This window comes from Thunnus maccoyii, chromosome 6 (assembly GCF_910596095.1).
Source record: "Thunnus maccoyii chromosome 6, fThuMac1.1, whole genome shotgun sequence".
Taxonomy (NCBI): Eukaryota; Metazoa; Chordata; class Actinopteri; order Scombriformes; family Scombridae; genus Thunnus; species Thunnus maccoyii.
This window is the reverse complement of record NC_056538.1, coordinates 10,388,902-10,411,243: the sequence shown is the minus strand read 5'-3', so window position 1 is coordinate 10,411,243 and position 22,342 is coordinate 10,388,902. Positions and strand designations below refer to the sequence as shown.

General features: G+C 41.2%; 1 protein-coding gene across 5 annotated transcripts in view; it reads right to left on the bottom strand.

Annotated features, from left to right (window-relative positions):
* Window positions 1-258: 258 nt before the first annotated feature.
* ets1 (v-ets avian erythroblastosis virus E26 oncogene homolog 1) overlaps window positions 259-22,342 on the bottom strand; it is a 37,773-nt gene continuing 15,689 nt past the window's right edge. For 4 of the 5 annotated variants that reach the window (XM_042414005.1, XM_042414007.1, XM_042414008.1 and 1 more), the window contains 7 exons: window positions 12,542-12,661; window positions 11,521-11,721; window positions 11,119-11,196; window positions 10,410-10,655; window positions 8,820-9,080; window positions 4,014-4,132; window positions 259-3,586 (listed from right to left, as the gene is read on the bottom strand). In XM_042414005.1, coding sequence (XP_042269939.1) covers window positions 3,371-3,586; window positions 4,014-4,132; window positions 8,820-9,080; window positions 10,410-10,655; window positions 11,119-11,196; window positions 11,521-11,721; window positions 12,542-12,661 — 1,241 coding nt within the window. In that variant the 3' untranslated portion in view covers window positions 259-3,370. The remainder of the gene's footprint in view (window positions 3,587-4,013; window positions 4,133-8,819; window positions 9,081-10,409; window positions 10,656-11,118; window positions 11,197-11,520; window positions 11,722-12,541; window positions 12,662-22,342) is intronic. The other variant, XM_042414006.1, reaches the window with a different exon arrangement.

Sequence of the window (22,342 nt, the reverse complement as noted above, 5' to 3'; positions counted from 1 at the left end):
AGTATTGCAGAACCAATCATTCATTCTATCTATCTATCTTTAATATTTAATGCACACTGTATATGACTCTTAATGAGTTTTCCTGCAGTATAGAAACAAAACAGCACTATGTTGCCATACAGAACAGTGAAACTAACAACAATAATGTTCATAATACTAAATTAATATAGTAAAGTAAATAATATATAATAATAGCATGTTATAATAGTACTAATAATAGTATATTATTGTGGATCAAAACACCAACAACACACACAATTATGAAATCTTTGTTCACATATATTTTATAACATTTTGAAGTACATTAAGTACATTTTAGAAATAGAAGCTACAGTTTATAAAACCTTTCCAGCAGAAATCATTGATGGGCCAGCATCAGCCTTTTTTCTCTAGCAGACAGGTCTATTTTCTATGTAAAAAAAGAATAAAAAAAACAACAACAAAAAAAAAAAATAATCGCTACATTATTTTGTCCTGCGCTACCTTTAAATTCCCATGAAAGCACCAGCTGTCTGCGTCTCTTGTCTTTTATAAAATATAAATTATTGAAAAATATTCAAATGTTTGTGAACTAAATACAATAAAAATGATCTCATAACAAAAATACAGAGACACTATAAAATATACAAAAAACATAAAACAAAAATGGTTTTCCTTCTGAATCCATTCTGAGATATGCATATGCCACAAACTATTGGTATGTACTGTATACACTTGCCCAACAAAGGTTCCTTAATACATAAATCCTGCAGTAGATTGTGATCTGTGACATTTAACAATAGACAAAATAATTTTCAAAATATTAACATTTTAGGTAACAGAATGTTTACTCTTAGCGCGTCGATCTTTTGAAGCCAACCGTACTGACACTACTGTGTGACCTTGTGTTGAGAACAAAAACTTTTTTTCCAGGGCATTGTCAACCATTACAAGTATGTTTAAAAATCTGTAAAGCTCTCTCTAACATAAAACACTGACATCAGAAAAAAAAAAGAACCTGAACAATACAAATAACAGTGTTTTGAAACCATGACATCAATGTGCAGAAAAGAATGAAAGTACAGTGCAGCTTATGACAAATTAATTTGTTGAAGATCCAATTATCTGTGTTGGATGAAAAGCATGGGTGAGGGTTTGCGAGTCACTGCTAGATGATGATGATTGACAAGCTTGTTACCAATTTAACATTATGAACATACACAGTATCTCTTCTCACAATCAGTGGGAAACCCCTATCAACGAAAGGCGTTTCTTTTTGTCCTAAAGCTGTGTGCTTCCAATGTATTAACAAAAGATAAAAGAAAAGTCAACACTTTCCAAAGAATGTGAGAGAATTCTGGTCCCTGTCTTCTAACGTTGTGGACGATACCCAAAGCACCGTGGCCAAAGACCTCACATGGGTTTTGGTTATTATTCCTGCTTTGTCTCTTGCTTATTTGTGTAATCTGGGTCTCAATAAAGCATTATGAAATACAATCTGTACAAATAGACATCTCAAAAGCTATTTTCATCCATATGGGTAACATTCAGCCACTGTAAACAATAACATTGTATTCTAAGATGATATTCGACTTTGGCATTTCCCATAAGGCCAGTGTACAGACACTGTTCCCACTGTTGGGAGGAAACTGCTGCCAATTTGCTCATACAAAACCAGTGAATCTTTATGCATGTATTCTGAGCAAACTGCACATATAAGGGTGGAATCATACATAGGTTACTCACTATGAGCTGAAAATGATCTTGTCCATAGATAGGCAACACAGAAACATAAAAATTAAATGACTACCACTAGTCCTAATAGGTCTCCATTTGTGATGGTGTTTCAGCTGAGAGCTGGAACAAACCTCGATGGCAGTGGCAAACAAAGTCCTCAGTACACAACACATAATGCAAACCTCCAAACAGTGCCAGCTTGAATCATTTCTGTCAGTCATTCTCTGTCAGATCTCACAAGCGATCCTCACTTGCAGCATCAACATTTTCTTTCAGTTACTTCCATCTGTCACATACAGCTTCCGAATCTCTCTCTGAAGTCAACATTTTTCTATTGCCTTTCCCTTTTTCCTGCACTGTACCTTCACAAAATACTGCATCCATCGTCTACTGCGTGATGAAAAAAAAAAAGAAAAACTCTCTGACATTCTTAGGATTTGGTAAAAATCCCTCCCTCAATTACTTCACTTGTGATTTTATTGTACAGACAGACAGACAGAAGACTATTCAAACACTTCTAAAGCAACGCTAACATGGACAGTGAATTGACAAATTATACTTCTAATCTGCACATTAAACAACTCTTACCAAGGACTCCTGAATTTCCCCACAAAGATTGTCTACAGTTTGCTAATACTGGTGGTATATGCAAAAATGCATAAGTTTCAGTCACAATATGTGTGTCTCTAACAAGGTGGCAAACATGTACGTAAAGGTGAAAGCGTCAGTTTCAAAAGCAACGGCTACTTTCAGTTGTCTGTCTATCAGATACTCTTGGTATGAGTGATCTCAGTGGGTCCTCACACCATATAAGCACAGGGCCAGAGTCTATAGTGTTGTCTGATAACGAATCAGTACATTTCAGTTTAAGGCTTCCTAGATAACAGAACAATTAAACTTGGCATCTAATGTTTGGTTCCACTGTAATACCTTCATTGACAACATAAGAAAAATACTCTTTCCAATATATGCCTGGTAGGTTTACATTGGGTGTTTTCAACATCAATAATATAATACTGGCACAAGCATACGCTCCTCAAACAACAGACTATAAATGACGCTTTTTGGTCCAAGCTGAAAACTCTTTCCTTGCAAAAGAGAAACAGTGAGCATGTACAGTATGTAAATATGACATTATACCTTCCTCAGTTCAGTTTTTACATTTTGGCAACCATTTTCTTAGAGGGAACTTTCCACGCTTACCCCACCGTTTACCCCGACAATCATTTTATTTTCTCTTCCTCTCTCTTGACTTTCTGTCTCCTCTTGTCTCACCACTGTGCTACTTAGGCAGAATGGAACCTGAACTCTACCTGATAGCACTCCATCTGCCTCGAGCTGCTAAATAATACCGGTATATATCACACATACGCACGCTCACACACACATGCGCACGCTCACACACACACATGCCCACACACATCTCAAATGCAACAGGGTATGAATACAGGCTTTTGGCTTGTGCCTTCTTTTAAAACATGGTCTGAGAGACAAGAGCTTCAAAGATGACAAAGACCACAGTTAGTCATTAAAAACATTTTTGGTCCCCAAAAAAATGGTTTACCGACTCTATCAAACAGTTAAGACCACTTTATGAGCCCCAGTCCACGTGGCTTCTTAACTTTTGTCTTCACCTTCTTTTTCATCTTTGCTTTCACTCGTCCGTATCAGGCTTAACGTCCAACATTGCATGCAGCTCCTCAGGAGTGTACCCCAGCAGGCTTTTTAAGTCACAGACAAAGCGGTAGACATAGCGTTTCCCTGATGTCTTGTGGATGATATTCTTGTCATAGTAGTAGCGCAGGCCACGGCTCAGCTTCTCATAGTTCATCTTGGGCTTGTTTTTCCTCTTGCCCCACCTCCGAGCAACCTAAAACAAAACAAGGAATAAGATGGTTACTATGTGCCATTCACAACTGAGAAACTACAAACAACTAATTCATTTAGTTTCAAATTAAGCAACCATTCTTGAAGCTTAATTTAATCTGGTCACCTAATTTAGTACATTCATTTGCATCAATACATGCTTGCAAAACAGCAACAACTCAGAGAATGCCATCATCTAATTTTTTTTAATAGCAAAGAACACTACTTTGGTTTTTGGTATCTTTAAGTTATTTTGAACTAAAACACTACATTTATAAAACCAAGCCAATCTAACCTTTCCAAAAGTAGTAATTGAGCCAAACAAGGCATGCAATCTGTTTACAAAGTAAGAAGACATCTTGTTCATCTGGCTAACTACTTAGGACCCCCCAGCACGTGTGCCAGTGAGCAGCGGGGTCACAACCTCTCACCTCATCTGGGTCAGAAAGCTTGAACTCCCAGCCGTCGCCTGTCCAGCTGATGAAGGACTGGCAAGACTTGTCGGTCAGCAGCTCCAGGAGAAACTGCCACAGCTGGATGGGGCCGCTGCCTGCAGAACAGATGGAAGAGAGAGAGAGAGAGGGAGAAAGAGACGATGTGGTTTTTAAGAAGAGCTATTTAGACTGAGAAAACACATTGTTGTTGGTGTAGACGCTGTGTGAGGATTTAATTAGCAAAGTGTGACTTTAGGGCAAAGAGATCCAGATTCAGGGAGTGCTCTCATGTTCTGCAGTCTTATTTTTTGTTTACTGCTCCACAATACTCTATTATATATAATATTGCATTTCATCTAATGTATGTTAATGCTAAATGCAGCTTAAGCGGTTCACAGAGTGGTATGTGACATACAGTATGAGCATAACAGAGTTTAGAGCAGTGAGGCACATTAGAGCCATGCAGAATTTCTGTTTATGTGCTGCAAAGATGAAGAGGAGATTGAAGATATTTGAAAAGCAAAACTACAACCCAAGTCCAAAGGAGGAATATGCTCCTCTATACTTCTGCTATGTATAAAAGTGTTAAATATTCATGCCAATTATTCATTTAGGTCCGAAGAAAGACAAAGTAAACCTTCTAATCTGGGTCAGACTGAAGTACAGCAGTGGAACCAAATGTCCTCCTAAATACAACAGTCCCATTCATCATGTATTCCCTTGTCTGCCAGTTGCCCTGTGCAGTATGTGAATCTAGAGTCTGTGTCTGTATGAGTTCCACACTGATGAAATCACTAGTTTAAAATAAGAGGGGCTGCCTTTAGACTTCAGTAACATCTCTGGGACTTGAATACAGACTGTGTGTGTCTGTGTGAGAGTGAGAGGGGTTGTTAAGTCATCTATAATATTATAGTGGAATGTATTATTTTATAAATAAAGACTAATATAATAAGCAGTTAAAACTGAACTTCAGTGCTATTACAACAACTTATTACATCTTGTGGAAAAAGGAGGGAAAGCAGAACAACACCAAAAAAGGCTGGTTTTGTTTCTGAGCTAGATTCACTGCAGTACACTTTGATCTTGTGGTTTTTCAGCATATGCACTAACCCACCCACTTTTGAGGCTCGCATGTTGAAATCACACCTGCCTATGCAGCACACCGCCTCAGCAAAACTGAAGCTAAGCAAAAGTCACCTCAGTCGAGTGCCTCAGAAAACCAAATGTACCCTTATACAACACAAACAAAAGCTTTCAGGGAAACAGATGCGTGGGCTGTACTCTTGAAATCGTGTTTCTGAGCCCTCTTTACTCCTGTTAGGATTGGAGAAGGTGCCTGACAACAGCCTCCCCGACTTTGGAAAATACATGGTTGCAACACTGGGTCTCTTTCAGACAGAGAGCTTTGACTCGCATTCCAAAAGTCTGCTACTGTAACAGCGTGCCCGTTTACCAGCCCCCTGTGCTCTCACGCCAGAATGTAGGCGACCCCTTTACACAAAAAAAAAAAAAAAAAAGTTTCCAAAAATATGTTACAAGTCTCCATGCACAATGGGCCTCATTGAATAAGCATACAGTGTGCCAAAATGGTGGGTTGGGTGGGGGGGTCACATTCACAGCAGCCTTTAGTCTCTGACCCCTGGCATGCTAAATGAGTCTTGAGCATATGCAGCTAAAGCAAGAAAGCAGGGTGGTGATTGAAGCTGCAACTAACGATTATCATTGAATCTATGGTTTCTATAAAAGTTAGTCTATGAAATGTAAAAAGTAATGACAAATACCAAAGGGATACCAGAGACCAAACTCATACAGCATCTTAACTTGAACATACAAGTATTTGAATTGGATTCTTATATTTGAAAAGGGGGAACCAGCAAATATTTTAACTTCATGAAGAACTTGAAAACAATAAATTCTCAAAATTACCCCTGATTTACTTTTTGTCACTTAACTAATTATTTCATAACAAGTGGCAATGCAAATAAAACACCAAAGTTTTATGATATAGACTGAGTTCACCACGTTGTAAGGCTGCTTAGTGTTACTGTAGGCTGAAGTATAAATGATGAATTGTCACAGGAAACCACGGAGATGACAAATGGAGCTTTACTTATCTCTCTGCAGCCTTATCAGGCTCCCTGTCCTCGCTACAAGTGTCACCTGTCACCCCGTGACTGGGACAGGAAGCCATGCAGAGCAAACTGTCAAGCTGTCATAAACATCGATTTGGAATTTTACAAAAACCTCTTTCTTTATTTTGAGGTTTGATTTCTTCTTTTTTTAGGTTGAGGTTTTTCTCTTTTGCTCGCCCTCTCCCTCTCCTTACACCTACACGTACCTACACGGGCATGCGCATACAGTACTTCTACACTCATAAAATGCTTCCACCTTTGAGGGCCTACACTCTCCTTACACTGTTCCTAATAACAGCTAGGACAAGAGTAGGCTGCCTGACATTCTTCTCTTTGAGAAAAATCGAGGTGTTTAAGCATGATTTTTTTTCCATCTTTCCCTTTCCCATTGTGTAAAAGCTCAGAGGAAGCACATTCCCCTCAGTGAGAATACATTACTATGCATTAGGCTGGAAACACTCGCCAGGCTTTCACACATGAGCTCTTCGGAGTCATCTGTCCTGACATAATAACTGATACTTCAGATGTCAGATTGAAGCGGTAAATGGAGTCAGAATTTTAGGACTGCATGAATCTGGACTGTTTGCCTGGATGTACATTTGCAAAGGTGGTGGAATAAGATATTTCCACATGGTTAGGTTCACAATTTGATAGAACACTGTGATTTCTGTCAAAGAAAATTCATCAAGGGCGATGGAACCATAATATGTTTGCATGATATATTATCTTCTGCATTTTAGTCTGTTGGTTCAGTCAGGGAGCGTCACTGCTTCTAATGGTCACTAGAGGGGCTTTTAGACTCTTAGTCTTACTCTTCATTATTCGATTATGTACATTACAACATCTTTCCAACATCATTACGAATGAATGACTCATTGTTCTATACGCGTCTTTTGAACTAATAACCATACAGATGACCAATTAACTTGTGCATACCAACTTTGGGACAGTCTATTGAGATCTGATGTATGCATTGTTAGTGACGTTGAGAAATTTGCTTGGACTTCCCCTTCTCCAATGCTGGCAATCTTGCAGCCTTGTGACTATAATTTAAACACAGTGGAGAAAGTCCCAAACACTTTGGAGCGATTCAGTGTCTACTCTGTAACCGTTTAAACCTCTTTATAATCCAGTTTTCAAGCGGCAATGCAGGCTCAACTTGAACTACTTAATATTTATTTTCTTATGCAATGCATGACTTGGAAAGTATCCTCTTCATGTGTAGAAAAGTTAATTAACATTGGGATGCAGTTTGCACAATTTCAGAAAAGCTTTAAAGTTATTTATATCCATTTCCTATGCTCGTATAATTATAGATGAAGCATTTATGGCTCAGTGTTAGCAGACATCCTGGTAAACTGTTAAATGTAGTAACACACTTTTTTTTATGCACCTTTTTCAGAACATAAACCATGACAGACTCTAAAATAGTGCATTTGCTTTAGAGGAGCATGTGAATATATCTCCACATCTCATTGAACTTGGAGAACATACATAAACCAGCTCTTTGAGCATGTTCAAGTATGAAGATGCCTCGTGAGATGAAGAGATAATTTCACTCTGGTGTTATGTGCAGGGGCAGGCGTAATTTCTATGTTTCACCACCGTTGCTAGGACGACCTGGAAAAAATAGGTTGAGATGCGGGCTGCAGATAACAAGAAGGTAGATGAGAAGTGAAGACAGAACAGAAGAGAGAAAGAAAGATAGAGGGAGAGAGAGAATACAGAAGAAAAAGAAGAGTGTACGAGCAAAATCTATTTTGTTTCCTGTAATGTGCATGACTCGGGCTGCTTGGGTAAAAGGTGTTTTTTTGTTTTTTTTCGTCTAAAAACCATTAAGGCACCCCCATATCTGGGGCTTTTGCAAAGCATCAACAAGTGTGTTACAGCTGCACTGAATTCTAGTCCTTATAGAACTGGTGGTAGAAATGAAATCATACACCTTGTGAGAAAATTTCACCCAAATTACAAAAAAAAGATAAAAAGTAGCAAAGCAACTAATAGTTTGGCTTTTATTTGCCCTGATTTTGAGACATCCACTGCTGAGACTTCTGCCATCCTTGGAAATTCAATTTTGTTTGTGATGCTCACAGTATTAAAATTTTTTTGATTTGCTCCAACCTCAATCTGTTTTTGCAATACATTCTGTGAAAAGACGAGATTAATTTTGTAGTCTACTTTTTTGTTTTGTCTTGTTATCTTTTTTCATAATGTCCAAGGTTGGATGTCAGAAAATGTCTTCTTTTCAAGGTAGAAAAACAAGACATGAACAAAATCTCTAATATAATTCTTTTAATGAAGAGCTTAAACCCTTATCACGTTCTACTCTAGATCAGGTCTGTTGAAATGGTTCCTTTTTTTTCCTTGCCAGTGCAGTTTAGTTAGAATCAGGCTTGGTAGCATACAATATGTGTAGTTTCGTATAGTTCTACATGTCTGTATGTTTTTTTAGGTGTACCAGTGTCAGGGCCTTAGTATATGCATGCAGGCTTACTGGCAGACCTAAATGGAACATGTCTATGATTGATGTTATTGGCTACCCTGTGCTTGAAATATGTGACATTTTAAAAATGACTGCAATGTGAAAGGTCTATAAAATGCTGTAGCACTTTTCAAGGTAGGAATCTATACAAAATTCTAATGTATAAACTATGACCTTTAGACCTTTTACCTGTGTATCCTGCCAGTGCTGCAGCTGGGATGACAGGTTTATCCTTGCTGAGGTCTGAGCGCTCCCTCACATAGTCTTTGAAGGTGCCCTTAGGCTTGTGGCCGTGCAAGGCGGTGGGGTAGTCTTCTGAGTCAAAACTGTCATATGAAGGTACCCGCTGCAGGCTGCTGAATGAAGACTGGCTGCTCCATGACTGGGTCAACCGGTCACAGCTCTCAAAGCTCTCAATGCTCTCAAAGGAGTCCTGGCCGCCGAGCTTACCTGAGAGGAAAGAGGAAAGAGAAATCGAGTTATTACAAAGCAGCAACCTGTAATTTGTAAATTTAAAAGCCCATCACAATTAAAAATGTAACAAAGTCTGAATTTGTTTTGAAGAATGGACGTGTAACTATTTTTCAATATATACACTTAAATGCATAAGAATTTAAATTGGTATTGGGCCTCTGAAAATGAAGCTATATTTCTGATAGTGACATAAAAACACCTTGGGAGTAAATTAAGTTCCTTCTCACTAAGTTATATTGTTCTCTATGGTGCCATGAATCTCTCCATTTCACACCTAATTTCACTTGTACAACCACCATTTGGATTTGATTTTAAATGGAAGACAATCACACAAATTGCCTTGCTATTTTTGGCCTTGGGAAAGATAAGAGGAGCCTTTCAATGGTGAGTCATTAACAAATGACAGATAATGCAGCGCCTCGATTGATGCTGAAATCTTCAACTGCTGAAATTGAAGCCACATGTGGATATCAGTTGTGCTACAAAATACTTTCCCATGTTGAGAGAGCACAATGCAATGCTGAAAAGCTTGGTATGTGTGATGCATGAGGATTGGACCTCATACCTTGCAGGCAAATGCCTAAAGCACTGGAGGGAGGCTTGTATAGTGTACATGGCACATGCTATTCATTTATGCAGCTGGGGATTTGTGAGAAGAAAATCCTAGCTTTATGGCTATAAATGTAAACCATGCTGCTAATTCCTCTGCAAACTATCACTGGGAGAGAAAACAAGCCTAAGCATTCAGAAAAGCAAACAGCTTCATGAGAAAACCCCACGCTTGCTAACTGAGGATGACACCTCTATCTCCTTACCCAGAAGTTTAAGGTTGAGTCGAGGAAAAGAGGCCAAGACAAACGAGAGAGAAAAAAAAAATTCTTGAAGGTTACACCACTTGAACTATTTTACATAAAGGACAGGCGGTAAGAAGAGAATTCGTTGTGGCTTTGTTCGTGTATCACTCTGACAAAAACAATTGAGTTTTTTTTTCTTTCCAAACCCAGTCTAGAGTGTATGAGGCGGGTTTGCTTGAACCACAAACCAACCAGAGGCCCTGTTTTTCTTCTCTTCTAATACATGCACACTGATGTGGCATGACAAGATTCTGGTAGCTTCAGCACAATCACACACACGCAAACACCCACAGAAACACTTAACATTTACACGCACTCACACATGCACTCGTGGACACATTTATCAAGCGCTCAATCCAAACTATTGAGTGCAACAGAAATTCACTGCAATGGTCTCTCTCTATGCTTTAATCTCAAATATGTTTCTCACATCTGAAGTGTGACCTCTCACCTCTGCTGAGGCGTCCCACACACATGTTGTCAGGGGATACCACCTCCTGCTTGACAGAGAAGTAGTCCGCTTGCAGGGGGTTGAGGGGTGTGTCCCGTAGGATGACAGCAGGGTATTCACTCTCATATTTGAGCGTCAGCAATTCTTCTGAGCTGATGGGATGAAGCGTCTGGTAGGACTCTGTGATGAAGCCGGGCTCTGAGTATTCAGAAGGAGGGACACACTGAGCATGCTCAACACCATAGCCTGGAGACACAAAGGGGAATATGTGTAGATAGAAGGCAGAGCAGGAAAGCGAGGAGCAAAACAGAGAAGGTAGATCAATCTTAAGAGAGCGGAGTCTTTATCCCTCTTGTGTTGAAGTGCTACCCAAAAACCTTAGTGTGTGAATAGTCCTGAGTGCATCAGATGAATCTTGCACATTTTAGGCAAGGTTAGACATGTACCTAATCTTGGCAAAACATGATGCAATATTATTTCTTATGAAATATGGCCAATATTTACAGCTACACAGCTGCACAGCTGTACTGGGGATCCATATCAAAAAAATGTTTAATCATTTTATCATGTGCAATAAGAAAGGATCCATTTTTCTAACATTAAATTCTCTTTTATTCACAACACTAAATCACTCCTCTTTTCGCATTTCCATAAGCATGTATCTTGTGCTATTATGCAGTGATTGACAATGGGTGTGATGAGTACTTACTGACAAAGTAGTCTGAGGTATAACGGGATTCCTGGAAGTTGGAGGTCAGTCCATTGATGGGGTAATGCTTTGTATCCTCTTCATGAAAAATAGATAGAGAATGAGCGTCAGTGACCTCGTCATTGATTTCATGTATCATGTAACTGCATCCAGCATTATCAAAAATTAATGGCCTGAGCTAAATTGTTTCTTCCCGTTTGGCTCTTGTTACTATAGCAAATGCCTACAGAGTCCTAAATTGGTGCAAGTAATGATATCACCCTGTGTGGTACAGGTTTTTCTCACATACAGTAAGTGAGAAAAAAAAAAAGTCTCTTTGTCTCTACTCTAAACCATCTTATAATACATAATACTCAGAACATCTCTATATATTAACTTGTCTTTAGATCAATGTAGCCTTACCTTTTTGAAGCATTTCTAAATGTTCCCAAAGGATGTCACCCACAAAGTCAGGTGCTAAGTCCAGGAAGCGTTCCTTCCCCATCGCACACAGGGTGGCTCCATTCATGCAGAATTTGTCAAAGTCAACATTCTTCAGACTGAACTCGTTCACTGTCCACGTTAGCCACTCAGCTACATTGTTCTCTGTCCACTGTCTGGGATCTGAAGAGGATCAAAATTGGTTATTGTTATATTCACTCTTTACATCTGTATGCCAATTATTTTGTTTAAAGTCACTCGTAGTATAGTATACATAAAGTATATATAAAAGGTGCATTTACTCTCCTTGCTGCATATACGACACATACACATTAATTCAAACATTCATATCAACTTGTGACCATTCAGATTACGTTTCCCCTTTTTCTGGCTCTAGCACTATGAACTACAGATCATATTTCTATGCATACATACATATTATGCTCTGGTTTCAATGCGAACCAATCTAAATCTTTGGTTATTCCGCTCACTTCTCTCGAACCTCCTTTGTGGTAAATATACCTGCCCATAACTAGTCAATCAAAAACAAACAGGGAGGCAGCAGTGGATGTAGACAGCTGTGGTAATGACAAGCCAAAACCATAGTTTGCAGATAAAGCACGATAACACAAACAGATACTGAAAGTCCTGCTGTTTCCAAAGAGCATGAAGAGGCTCTGCGGTCGGCCTCAATTTAGGAAGCTAACTCATTATTTTACTGTCTGTCTTTGTGTCTACATTCTGTGGACGCTGCAGTCAGTCAGTCTGCCTGGACTGAAATGTATGTAATATAAGCCATTTCTAAAATAACTGGGTGTCTCTTGGTTTTCAGTGAATCCTTCTAAGAAATGTCTTGTGGAGGGATCTGATGAATGTGCATGCCTAACATGTGACAAGCTGTGGTGGTTTTGAGTGCTTATGCTTTACTGATAAGATGTAGGTAATTTCCTCAATGAAGATGTTAACTGGGACTAATGAGAATACAAGCAGCTAACAGTCTTACCTTTGGGAATACCCAGCCGCTGCTGCTCCTTGGTGAAGCCACTGAAGGTGGCCTTCAGAGCCTGGGACATCATCTCTTTACTTCCAGGAGTTAGTAGGGGGACATCTCCACACTCTGGATCTGCAAATCAAGAATGACAAAGAACAATGATTATGATATTATTTTGAGAAATAGCGTTATCTGTACCATGTGGGATTTTAATTACTCATATGCTAACGTCATATACTGCTTTAATTATTATTGACAACCCAAGCCACGGCAATGCATCCTGTATTGTATTTCATGCCAATGAAGTTTACTAAATGGAAAATTTAGTTGAGACAGAGAGAGGGCGGGAAAGAGAGACTTGTGTGGCTCAATTACACACACACACACACACACACATACTCAAACAAAATCAACACAGTTGTATCTGACCGTGATCAACAACACCACTCAACAATTACATCCCGTCTAGACAGACACTGTCTCCGCATCAGATTCAATCTATTTAAACAAGAGCCGTCACTCTGTTGGATTGAGGGCAAGATGAGTTGGGACAGTTCAGAAAATGTCATACAGTTTCTGGTATTTCAGCAGGGTCCTATGGAAAATCCCATTCATCTAACACTCTGCATTAAAATAAACACACACGTTTATTTGCAAATTTTGCAAACACCATCTCTCTCCAACCCACACATCCTGGGTGGGAGTGCAGCGCCTGGTGCCCATCAGTGACACCATGACCCCTTCCAGCCCTCCTACCATGTTACCCCTACACAGTGGGCCTACTGTCACCAGACCAAGCATGGGGTCAAACACTGAGAGAGGTCAAGGGTCGAGCGATGAGGTGATGATGTCACCATGGCTGCTGGCGGGTGGCTAGGAGAGCTGGGGGTGGGCTGTCTCGAGGGTCTCGGTCGCACACTAGGCTTACTGTTCTCTACTCACAGCCAGTGGGCACCCAGTAGGGAACAGAACTCCCTTTGATGGCTTTAAACAGTGCCTGATGACTCGCACTTATCTAATTAGATTGACCAGGCTACAGAAGTGTGGGATAAGGGGACAAAGGAGGGAGATGATGAGGGAAGAAGGGGAAAGACCCCTAGGCCACTACTACTAGAATAGACTGCTAAAAACTAATCGGGCCAAGACTCAACAAATGACTTGTAAATAGACACAAAAAGTCTCTATAGAGTTCCAATTAACTAGCGTGTCTTTATCATTCAATCTGCAAAGCGCCCACAAAGCGCCTACACAAGAAAGACAGACATATATCATGATTTGTTAAAATCTTCAGTATGACATAAAGATATTATCTTGTCTGATCAGCTTGGGGGGTAAAGTGTTTTAAGTAAAATTTTAATAGACCACAATAGGATATATTGGGGGCTCAGCAGGTTAAATCATGAGTTCAAATCAGCATAAAATATTTGCAGCATGTCTTTGTTTTTAGCTCATCCTTCCTGTCTGTACTGATTGCATGTCAATTAAAATCGTTAAAAACCAGATCACAGGAGGCTTGGCTGGAAGGCAAACTAGTGGTGAGGAAAAGTTGTGTCACTCTGCTCGCAGCACCACCATTCGTCGAACCCAGATGTTCTGGCATCTCCACTGGCTGGTGGTTTTATCTGCCAGCAGTACACTGGGGCAACGTACAGTTCATGCTTGTTTTCACCACTCACTGACGTCTCGACCTCGTCTGGAATGCACAGCAGCTGTCCCTCCTTCGCCCATGTAACCAATGTCTGTCTGGCTGTTTGTAAAATTAGGTCTCCCATTTTCTTTTTTCTGTCTTTGACTTTTTTTCCCCCTCTTTTTCTCTCTCTAGAGAAAAAAACCCTGCAACAGACTGAAGACAGAGGACAGACAAGAGCTCTTTGCTTCTCCATGTGATTCAATTAGGCCTGTAATAATATATTGCTCTCTGTTACACTGGTGAACAAACACAAAGTTATTCATTCTAGTCTGAAGTAAAATCAAGGTAGAAGAGTTTTACAGTCTCACATAAGACCTCAGTTAAGCCATCGTCAGACAGGTCGTACATCAAAGTAAAACATGCAGTTTCACAGTGAAAATAAGACCTGAGCGAGCTGTCTTTGTGTACAAGTCGCCCCTGACAGCAAGGTTGTCTGGGTCTCTACTGAGCTCATTTTGTCTTCTAAGAAGCGTTGGTAGTGCAAAAACGTACATGTTGCAAACGGCTGCAAACTGAGATGGGGTTGGGGCTCAGACAGTCTGCGCTTTGATGTGAAGGCAAAGGCGAAATGTGGCAGTTTATTTAAGCTGGATCGAGTGGAGTTTGGCTGCACTTTCGAACCGTTTACGCCCCTCCCTCCCCATCACTTTTATCAACCCAGCCTGTACTTGCCCACACAGTCTTGAACCCACTTTAACACTAAATCCTCCATCAAAGACACTCAACACCATAGTGCATGAGAACTACCATTAGGCATTCTGCAGAGTGAAATATGTTAACCATGATTATAGAGCAAATTGAAATGCAAACTACAATTTGTGTGATTTCTTTTGTTTGTTTTTTTTATTTTAAATTACTTCTTTAAAATGAAGTTTGAAGTGGCATTTTTGTTTACTATCTTGAAGCAATTCAAAGCACAACAAAAGTTTCAACTATTAGGTGACAGTGTTACAGATTCTAGAAAGACAAATTTCTTTTTTTTTTTTTTTGCAACATTTTACTTTTAAATAGTATGTAATGTATGAACGTTGCTTTGCTGGGGTTTTGTATATTGAATTGAATTTCAATATTACAAAATGTGACACATAGGACACAGCACCACTGAAAGACAAACACAAAACCTAAATGCGCCATTATAATAGAGCAGTCTCCATGGTGAATGATCCATAAGAAAGTTATCTGCGGCAGAGCTAATGTACAGTGTGCATCCATTAGTGAGAGAGGGGAGCTAGGATCCAGACAATCTTGAGTAAATGATGAAGTCCTGATAGGATTTCAATGCCTGTGAGTCCCATTAGAAACAGAATGGTCAGTATGTACTGAGAGTTAGAGCATCCACAAGTCATCACTTTCCGCATTAGACAGTGTGGGTCTGTCCACAAAATGAGTCCCATCCACTTAGCTCACAAAATGTGGGAGCGGGTGTAAATCGCAATATTATGGCATTCACATTTCACCAACAAGACTCAGAGTAAAAAGAATGTCTGCAGAGAAAAGTATGAAATAAAACCAATTTCTGTTAATGATGAACTATTCTAAGAATCACTGATGAAGTGAGACTGAGGTCGTCTAGATGAACAGTAAAAAAGTATTGATTAGCCACTCCCCTCTTGCCATGATATGAGTAATGGACAGGCTGCTGAGTGCGACAATGATATTTTCCCCCAGGGGGTTCCAACTGACAGACTGTGCACCTTTACTGCCCTGCCCTTGTGACCAAGCCCCAACCCAACTTTCGACGAAGGTTGTATTCAGCACCTCAGGCTGTTAAACTGACACACATATAAACATACACACACATGATCTAAATTAGCAACCCTCTTTGCCTGTGCACCAGAGCGTGGGCGTGAAATTGGGATTCTTGCTGCTGAAGCCAAAGTCTATGGGACTGGAAGAGGCAGGGCTGGGTAGGACAGGACAGGGCTGGGGAAGATAGCAAGGGAGCATCTCGGGTGGGTGAGGGGTGACTGAGTAGGGGGCGATGAGTCACCAGCCTGTAATATGAGCCCATCACAGGACAAGAGAATCGGGGGTGGGCACACAGAGAGGGAAAGAGACAGATGAATGAATGGGAGGTCTCATAAAGCTCCCTCTCTTCTCCTTGTCTCTGGAGTGACATCACAGTGGGATCAGTGCCATCTCCCAGCCTCTGGCGGAGACTTGGTTCATTCATAAAGCCTGGACTGCTGCCTCCACTCAGAATGATGCAATGATACAAGCAGAGCAGGCAACCAGACCCAACAAATAAGGGACAATATGCTTTCTATCATGCGATTGAGCTATAAATAGCCCTATAGAGTTATTCAATCAGTGGGTGTGTGTTGGTGTGAGGAGTGGGCTGTGAAAAAAAACATGAGGACAACATCTGAAAAGGGTATGTATGCCTTTCTATGTCCCTCTATGCTAAAATGTATGGTGGGCTTTCTTAAAATCAGTTCAAGAGTCCATTTCCTGTGGCTAAGTTGCCACTTCCTGTGGGAAGTGAGGTGAGTTGTGGGTTCAGGTGAGGGTCAAACATTTCAGATCCACCACTAAGGCCTTCCTGAATTTCCCTACATGCAGGTACATATCAGCAGGGTCACGATAAGGTGCAGGGAAAAGGAGCGGAGGTCCTGGCTACTTGCCAAGGACTTATAATTGGCTCTTTAAAGCAGACCAGTCTACCCACAGCAGACCAGAGGTGACAGTGGTATCTGAGAGAGAGCCTTTGATGGCGATCCGTATCTGGACCCCTGGTCTGAGAACGCGGGGTCATAAACCCGACCAACATGAAGGGGGCCCATTCAGCGCCACAGGGTGATAAAGTGGTGGCTGAGGGCTGCAGTGGAGCAAGAGGAGGAGGACGGGGTGGCAGTCTGGTTTTGAGAGGGCTGCTTGTTCAGCCAGCCGCTTTGCTGTTTAGATTTCCATCTCAATGCCAAGGACCAGGAATAGAAGTGTAGGGCTGGCTCAAGCCAAAGTGAAGAAGCCAGACCAGACCTAGACCATGCCTGCTCCAAAAGCAGGACAGTGTTAACCTAGAGAGATCCAACACACAAACCAGGGCCATCCCACCCTCACGAACAACGGTGCTGAAACACTAGTTTTATTCTTAGGCCTCCACCACTGCCTTCTGGCTGCACTCTTGCAGCACAAGCCTGTGGTGGTGTAAAGCAGCTGTATGGGACGAGTCCACTACTGCTGACATCTGTCTTTGCCCATGAAACTAGAGTTGTCCAGGATCACCACCACCACAGACACACCGGCTACTGAAGCAGACAATAAGTGAGACGAATACCCCATAGCTGCCTTGCTGTCTTTCTTTCTTCCACTCCCTCCATTTCTGAAATCATATTAGCTTATGATGTGAAAGTGCATTAACTCTACTGTTTATGCCAAAGTCTGAGCACTTGATATGACATTACCTCTGAGTTTGAAATGATCCGCGCCACCGCCAACAGACGCTAGACATATTTTTGCTGAAAGCTTGATGGAAATACTTTCCTTTCCAGAGGAACGATGGGAAACAGAGACAAAGCACTTTCAGCAGGATTTGGCTCCTTATTGCTTGTTTAACTGCCTGCAAACTTTGTTGCTCTGTGATCTTCAACAGTGTGAAAAGGCCTAGTTTTTTTTAGATATGCTACAAGTATCAAAGATTGAGCAACAGTAATGCACTTTTCACAACAGCCCATTGCACAATCTTCAAGTTCTCTATTACTTCAAAGAGGCAGACACATAATATTTCTTTTTAAAAAGCTAAAACTCGATATGCACTAAAATTATATACCTACAGTAAGAGATCTGACAAATCACACACAACTTTGTGGTTTTCTGTGACCTCCTTGTATGTTAAATATTTATAATGAAAGCACTACTTGATCCAAAAACCTTGTTTTATCCATCTCTTCAATGCATATTCCCAAACACTGTGGCAGGGAAAATAGAGCTGACATCTGACTACTGTACTGGAGAGTGCAGGTGGTGCTATCCTAGCCGTATCCAGGCTAGCTGCACTCCCAGGCTCCATCCCTGTTGTAAACAGACAGGGGATGCTCTGGAGGAACTGTTTAGGCGTTAAACCAAACACACGACGTATCTGACAAACAGTTTACTCTGTGTGTTGCATTTTTTCCACAAAACATGGGGCCTGCCCCATTTCTTAGTCCAAACTGATAAATTCCACAACCAAGTTCTTGATATAAGTGTGAATTATGTGGGACACTATACAGCCACACATTCACACACAGCCACTCGACCATTCTATTGTACACATACAGTGCGCACGCATGTACGTCTTGTAATGGCTGGGTCTAATTATACATCATACATATATAAGAAGCTTGTTGCTTGTTTGAAGGCGAGCTATGGGCGACAGATGGATACTTGATAAATAAATTCCCTCCAGACCGCAGTGTTTTCATGTTGCGTGCCTCACATTCCACCTCTGTTTTACAATCACTAATGTGCTTCTCACAGCTTTCTTGTTTTCCTCTAATGTGACCAAAAATGACTTGTGGTCTAAGTGGCAAAATGGTTTCAGCTCAAGATGATGAATTACCCTTCTATTTTAAGCTCAGCGTAGACTCCATGGCTAATAGAAGTATAAAACATCAAACATCTGGCCACATCTCTCTTTCTTTATCTTATTTAAGATATGTGTGTTATTTTTCATGACGGTGTGAAACACCTCAGCTTTGGCTGACTGTGCTGATGAAAAGATCTTAACCACAGTTTGATAACTGGAAAGTTACAACTCAGTGTTTTGCAATAAGAGATGGAAGTGATTTCCAAAACATGCACATATCATTGCAGAAGTGTAAACTCAAGCTCATCGTGTGTTTCCTATATCTGTCTTGCCAACTCTCTCTCTCTTACACACACACAAGCACGCACAGACTATGACTCATTCCATCAAAGAATGACTGGACTTCAGGGGATATCGTGCTGTTTCAGTTGACAATGTGACTGATCATGATGAAAGCAATGACCATATCTTGTAAAATTCCTGCTCAATGACTCAAAATTTGACCCCGTTGCCATGTAAGTATGAATAAAACAAACACGTTTAAGGCAGCAAACCGAGCATCTCTAATGAGCATTTATGTGAAGCCCTTAGTTCATTTTCCACCGACACAATGGCATTTCTGTAAGCAAATACTGTCAAGTTCTCATTATGTTGTGGATGTGTGGGCCTACACCAGATGTAGTCAGTAAAAGTAACTCATTTCAATATGTAAAAAGTGCAGACATGAGGGAGGTCAGGCAGACAAAGCTAAGGAATCCAGCTGCTTTTACTCTCATAGCAGCAACCCCAGCGGCAGCCGAAAAACTTCCCATTGCTCGACCTCCTCCATGGCTGCCAGAACACATGTGCCTCCCATTTGACTGCGTCACTGAGGTCCAGCTCATCACGAGAGCCACGGAGTCACACCTACACAGCAGACCTGCCACCTCCTCAAACATACCCTTCTTTATCAGTCTTTGTTTTGGCAGGCCAATAAATCAATACAACTTTTGATGCTTTAGGTCTGATACACATACAGTCTGTGGCTGTACCCTATTTGTTCACCTGATTACAAAAGCAGCACGCAATGCATACTGACTCCAAAAACAGGTGGTGTGCAGAAAACACAGACAAAAGAGAAAACAGGGGAAGAAAATCTGGAACATACACTGAACAGAATGAATGACATAGCCTCGTTGTGGACAGATGAACATCAGCGGTGAAACAAACCTGCTGCCTTTCGGGACAGTAGACTGATTCTCAAAGCAGGCATGTTTCTAAACTAGCCCACTTTCCATTCCATTATAGGAAACACAGCTCCTAAATGTGGAACTATAAAATAGAAACAGCAACAGAAACAGCAGGAGGACTAAAAAAGTTAAAAAGCACTCAGGACGATGTGGAGATGCGTGGGTGTTGTGGAGCCATTCCGGGGCAGCTTCAGGCCAGTTAGGGTTCACAGTCTGACTGGTAATGTAGGAAGGACAGAGGCCTGTGGCAGCACAAACCGGCAAGCGAGCCAAGCAGACGCACAGTCGGACAGCCAGTGGCGTGTGGTGCAGCAGGCGTCTAGTGCCATGACTCAGGAATTACAAGCAAGGAAGGAGTGGGGATGGGACAACATGCAAACATCAGGAATGCACTATACACCACATCAAGGTGACATGAGAGAAACTCATGTGGCCAGCAGAAAGAAATAGAAGCAGAGGAAGAAAGGGAAAGGAGTGGGAGGAACACTGGAGGGCGAATTGGGTGAGTGGGTGGGTGAATGATTGAAAAGATTTGTGTGTTACAAAAGAAGCTTGTTAATGCCTTATTTCTCCCGCCAAGGAACATATTTTCCTTTGTTTTGGTCGTTGGCTTTTTGCAGAATGTGAGTAAAACAAGAAGCTGTTGAAGATTGATTGCTGGGAGAGGCACTCTAATAATTTTAATCTCTAATTATTTCTTAGCATAGCGAAGACTTTTCACTACCATCAAATCAACCACACCTTGGAAGGTCTCTCTCTCACCCTGACCCATATGCTTACTATTTAGCAGACTGCTGTATCTGGTGCTAACACGCCTTACTTTATGACTAAGCTTTATAAGCAAAGATTAAGGCGTGTAGTCACTAGGGAAGCGTCAAGATAGGACCCACGCAGTAAAATAGTTTTATGTTTATATGGGCAACACTGCAGATGACTGGCTGAAAGAATAAGTAATGAATGAAATGCCAACTGAATGGGGGGATAACCCATTTGATGTAACACAGTGGCATCAATGAGTAGTGCGGGAGGGAAAGAAAGACAGGGTCATTGTGGAAACTTACAGACAGCCACTTTACTACTACTCGCCTAGTCTGTTGACAAGCCTGACCAGCACAGGGAGGCTTATTGAGGATGCTGGTATCCATTGCCCTTTAGGCATAAACATGGCCTGGTCAAACACTACCTAATGACATATGGGTGATGCACTGAACACTGGGCTGACTAATCAGGTTTTGAGCCGGCAAACCATATCGCCCTCCGTTTGACATGGCGCATACAGATGAAAAATGGGCTTGTTTGCTCCGTTTGGCCCGATTCATTGACAGACCACATCAAGAGAAGCCTGGATCACCCAAACAGTGTTTGCACAGCTGCCAGGCAGCAACGCACACTCAAACATTGGCATATATTACACTGCACTACTGAAGGAGTGCTGACACAAACACACCGAAGCAAAAATCTCAGGCTTATGTAACACTGTTCTGACAGAAACTACCCTTCTCCTCACCAAACCAACATGGGAGCCACCTCGGGAGATATAAGTCACCGAAGCCTTTATAAGAGTCATCCGTGTGCTATGGCCTGTGTGTGCTTGTGCGCATATGCAGCAGGCGTGGAACAAGATGCCATATAAGGGCTCTCAACAGAATCATCAGGAACGCCAGCTATAACAAACAGCAGTGTTTTGATCAGATAAAAGTGAGACTCCCCCTCTTGCTCCTTCTATGCCTCCATGCATGCCACCCAGCAGGGCATGCTCACAAACATTCCTGTCAGTTACTGAACCCCGACCTGCAGGCCTGATGAACAGAGAAGGAAAGTAAAAGAGGGACGAGTCACTCAGGTCTGAAACAGACAACTCCTTGTACTGTAAATGATTGATATCTTTCTGGTATTAAGTATTAAATCAATACTTAGATGACCTTAAATGATAGTTATTTCACAATCCAACACCTTCCATATGAAGTAATGTTCCGCCCATCTTTAAAACTTGTCTCTGTAGAGCTGACAGTTTTGTTTTGACTACATGATGCTTTCAATAATAAGCTGCTATGATCTGGGTTACACTGAAGTAAGTGTACTGTATCAGGATTTGACTACTTTAACACTGAACAAAGGAATAAAAAGCTTGGTGGAACGTTAGAAGGCTTGTTTGGGTGCACCTCTGACCCTGGCAGTGTGTGAGCGCTTTAAAAGGAATTACCTCTGCTGGAGAGAGATAGAGGACAGGCCATGGGTAAGCTGACACTGGCTACACTTCCGTCACAAAGGAAAACAAACAACATAGTAAGGTGGGCTGGAAACCACTTTAGCCTGTTATGTATGTATGTACAGCATGTGGTTTCAGGAGGTCGGGCAAAGAAAAAAGAAAAAACAGCATCTGAGAT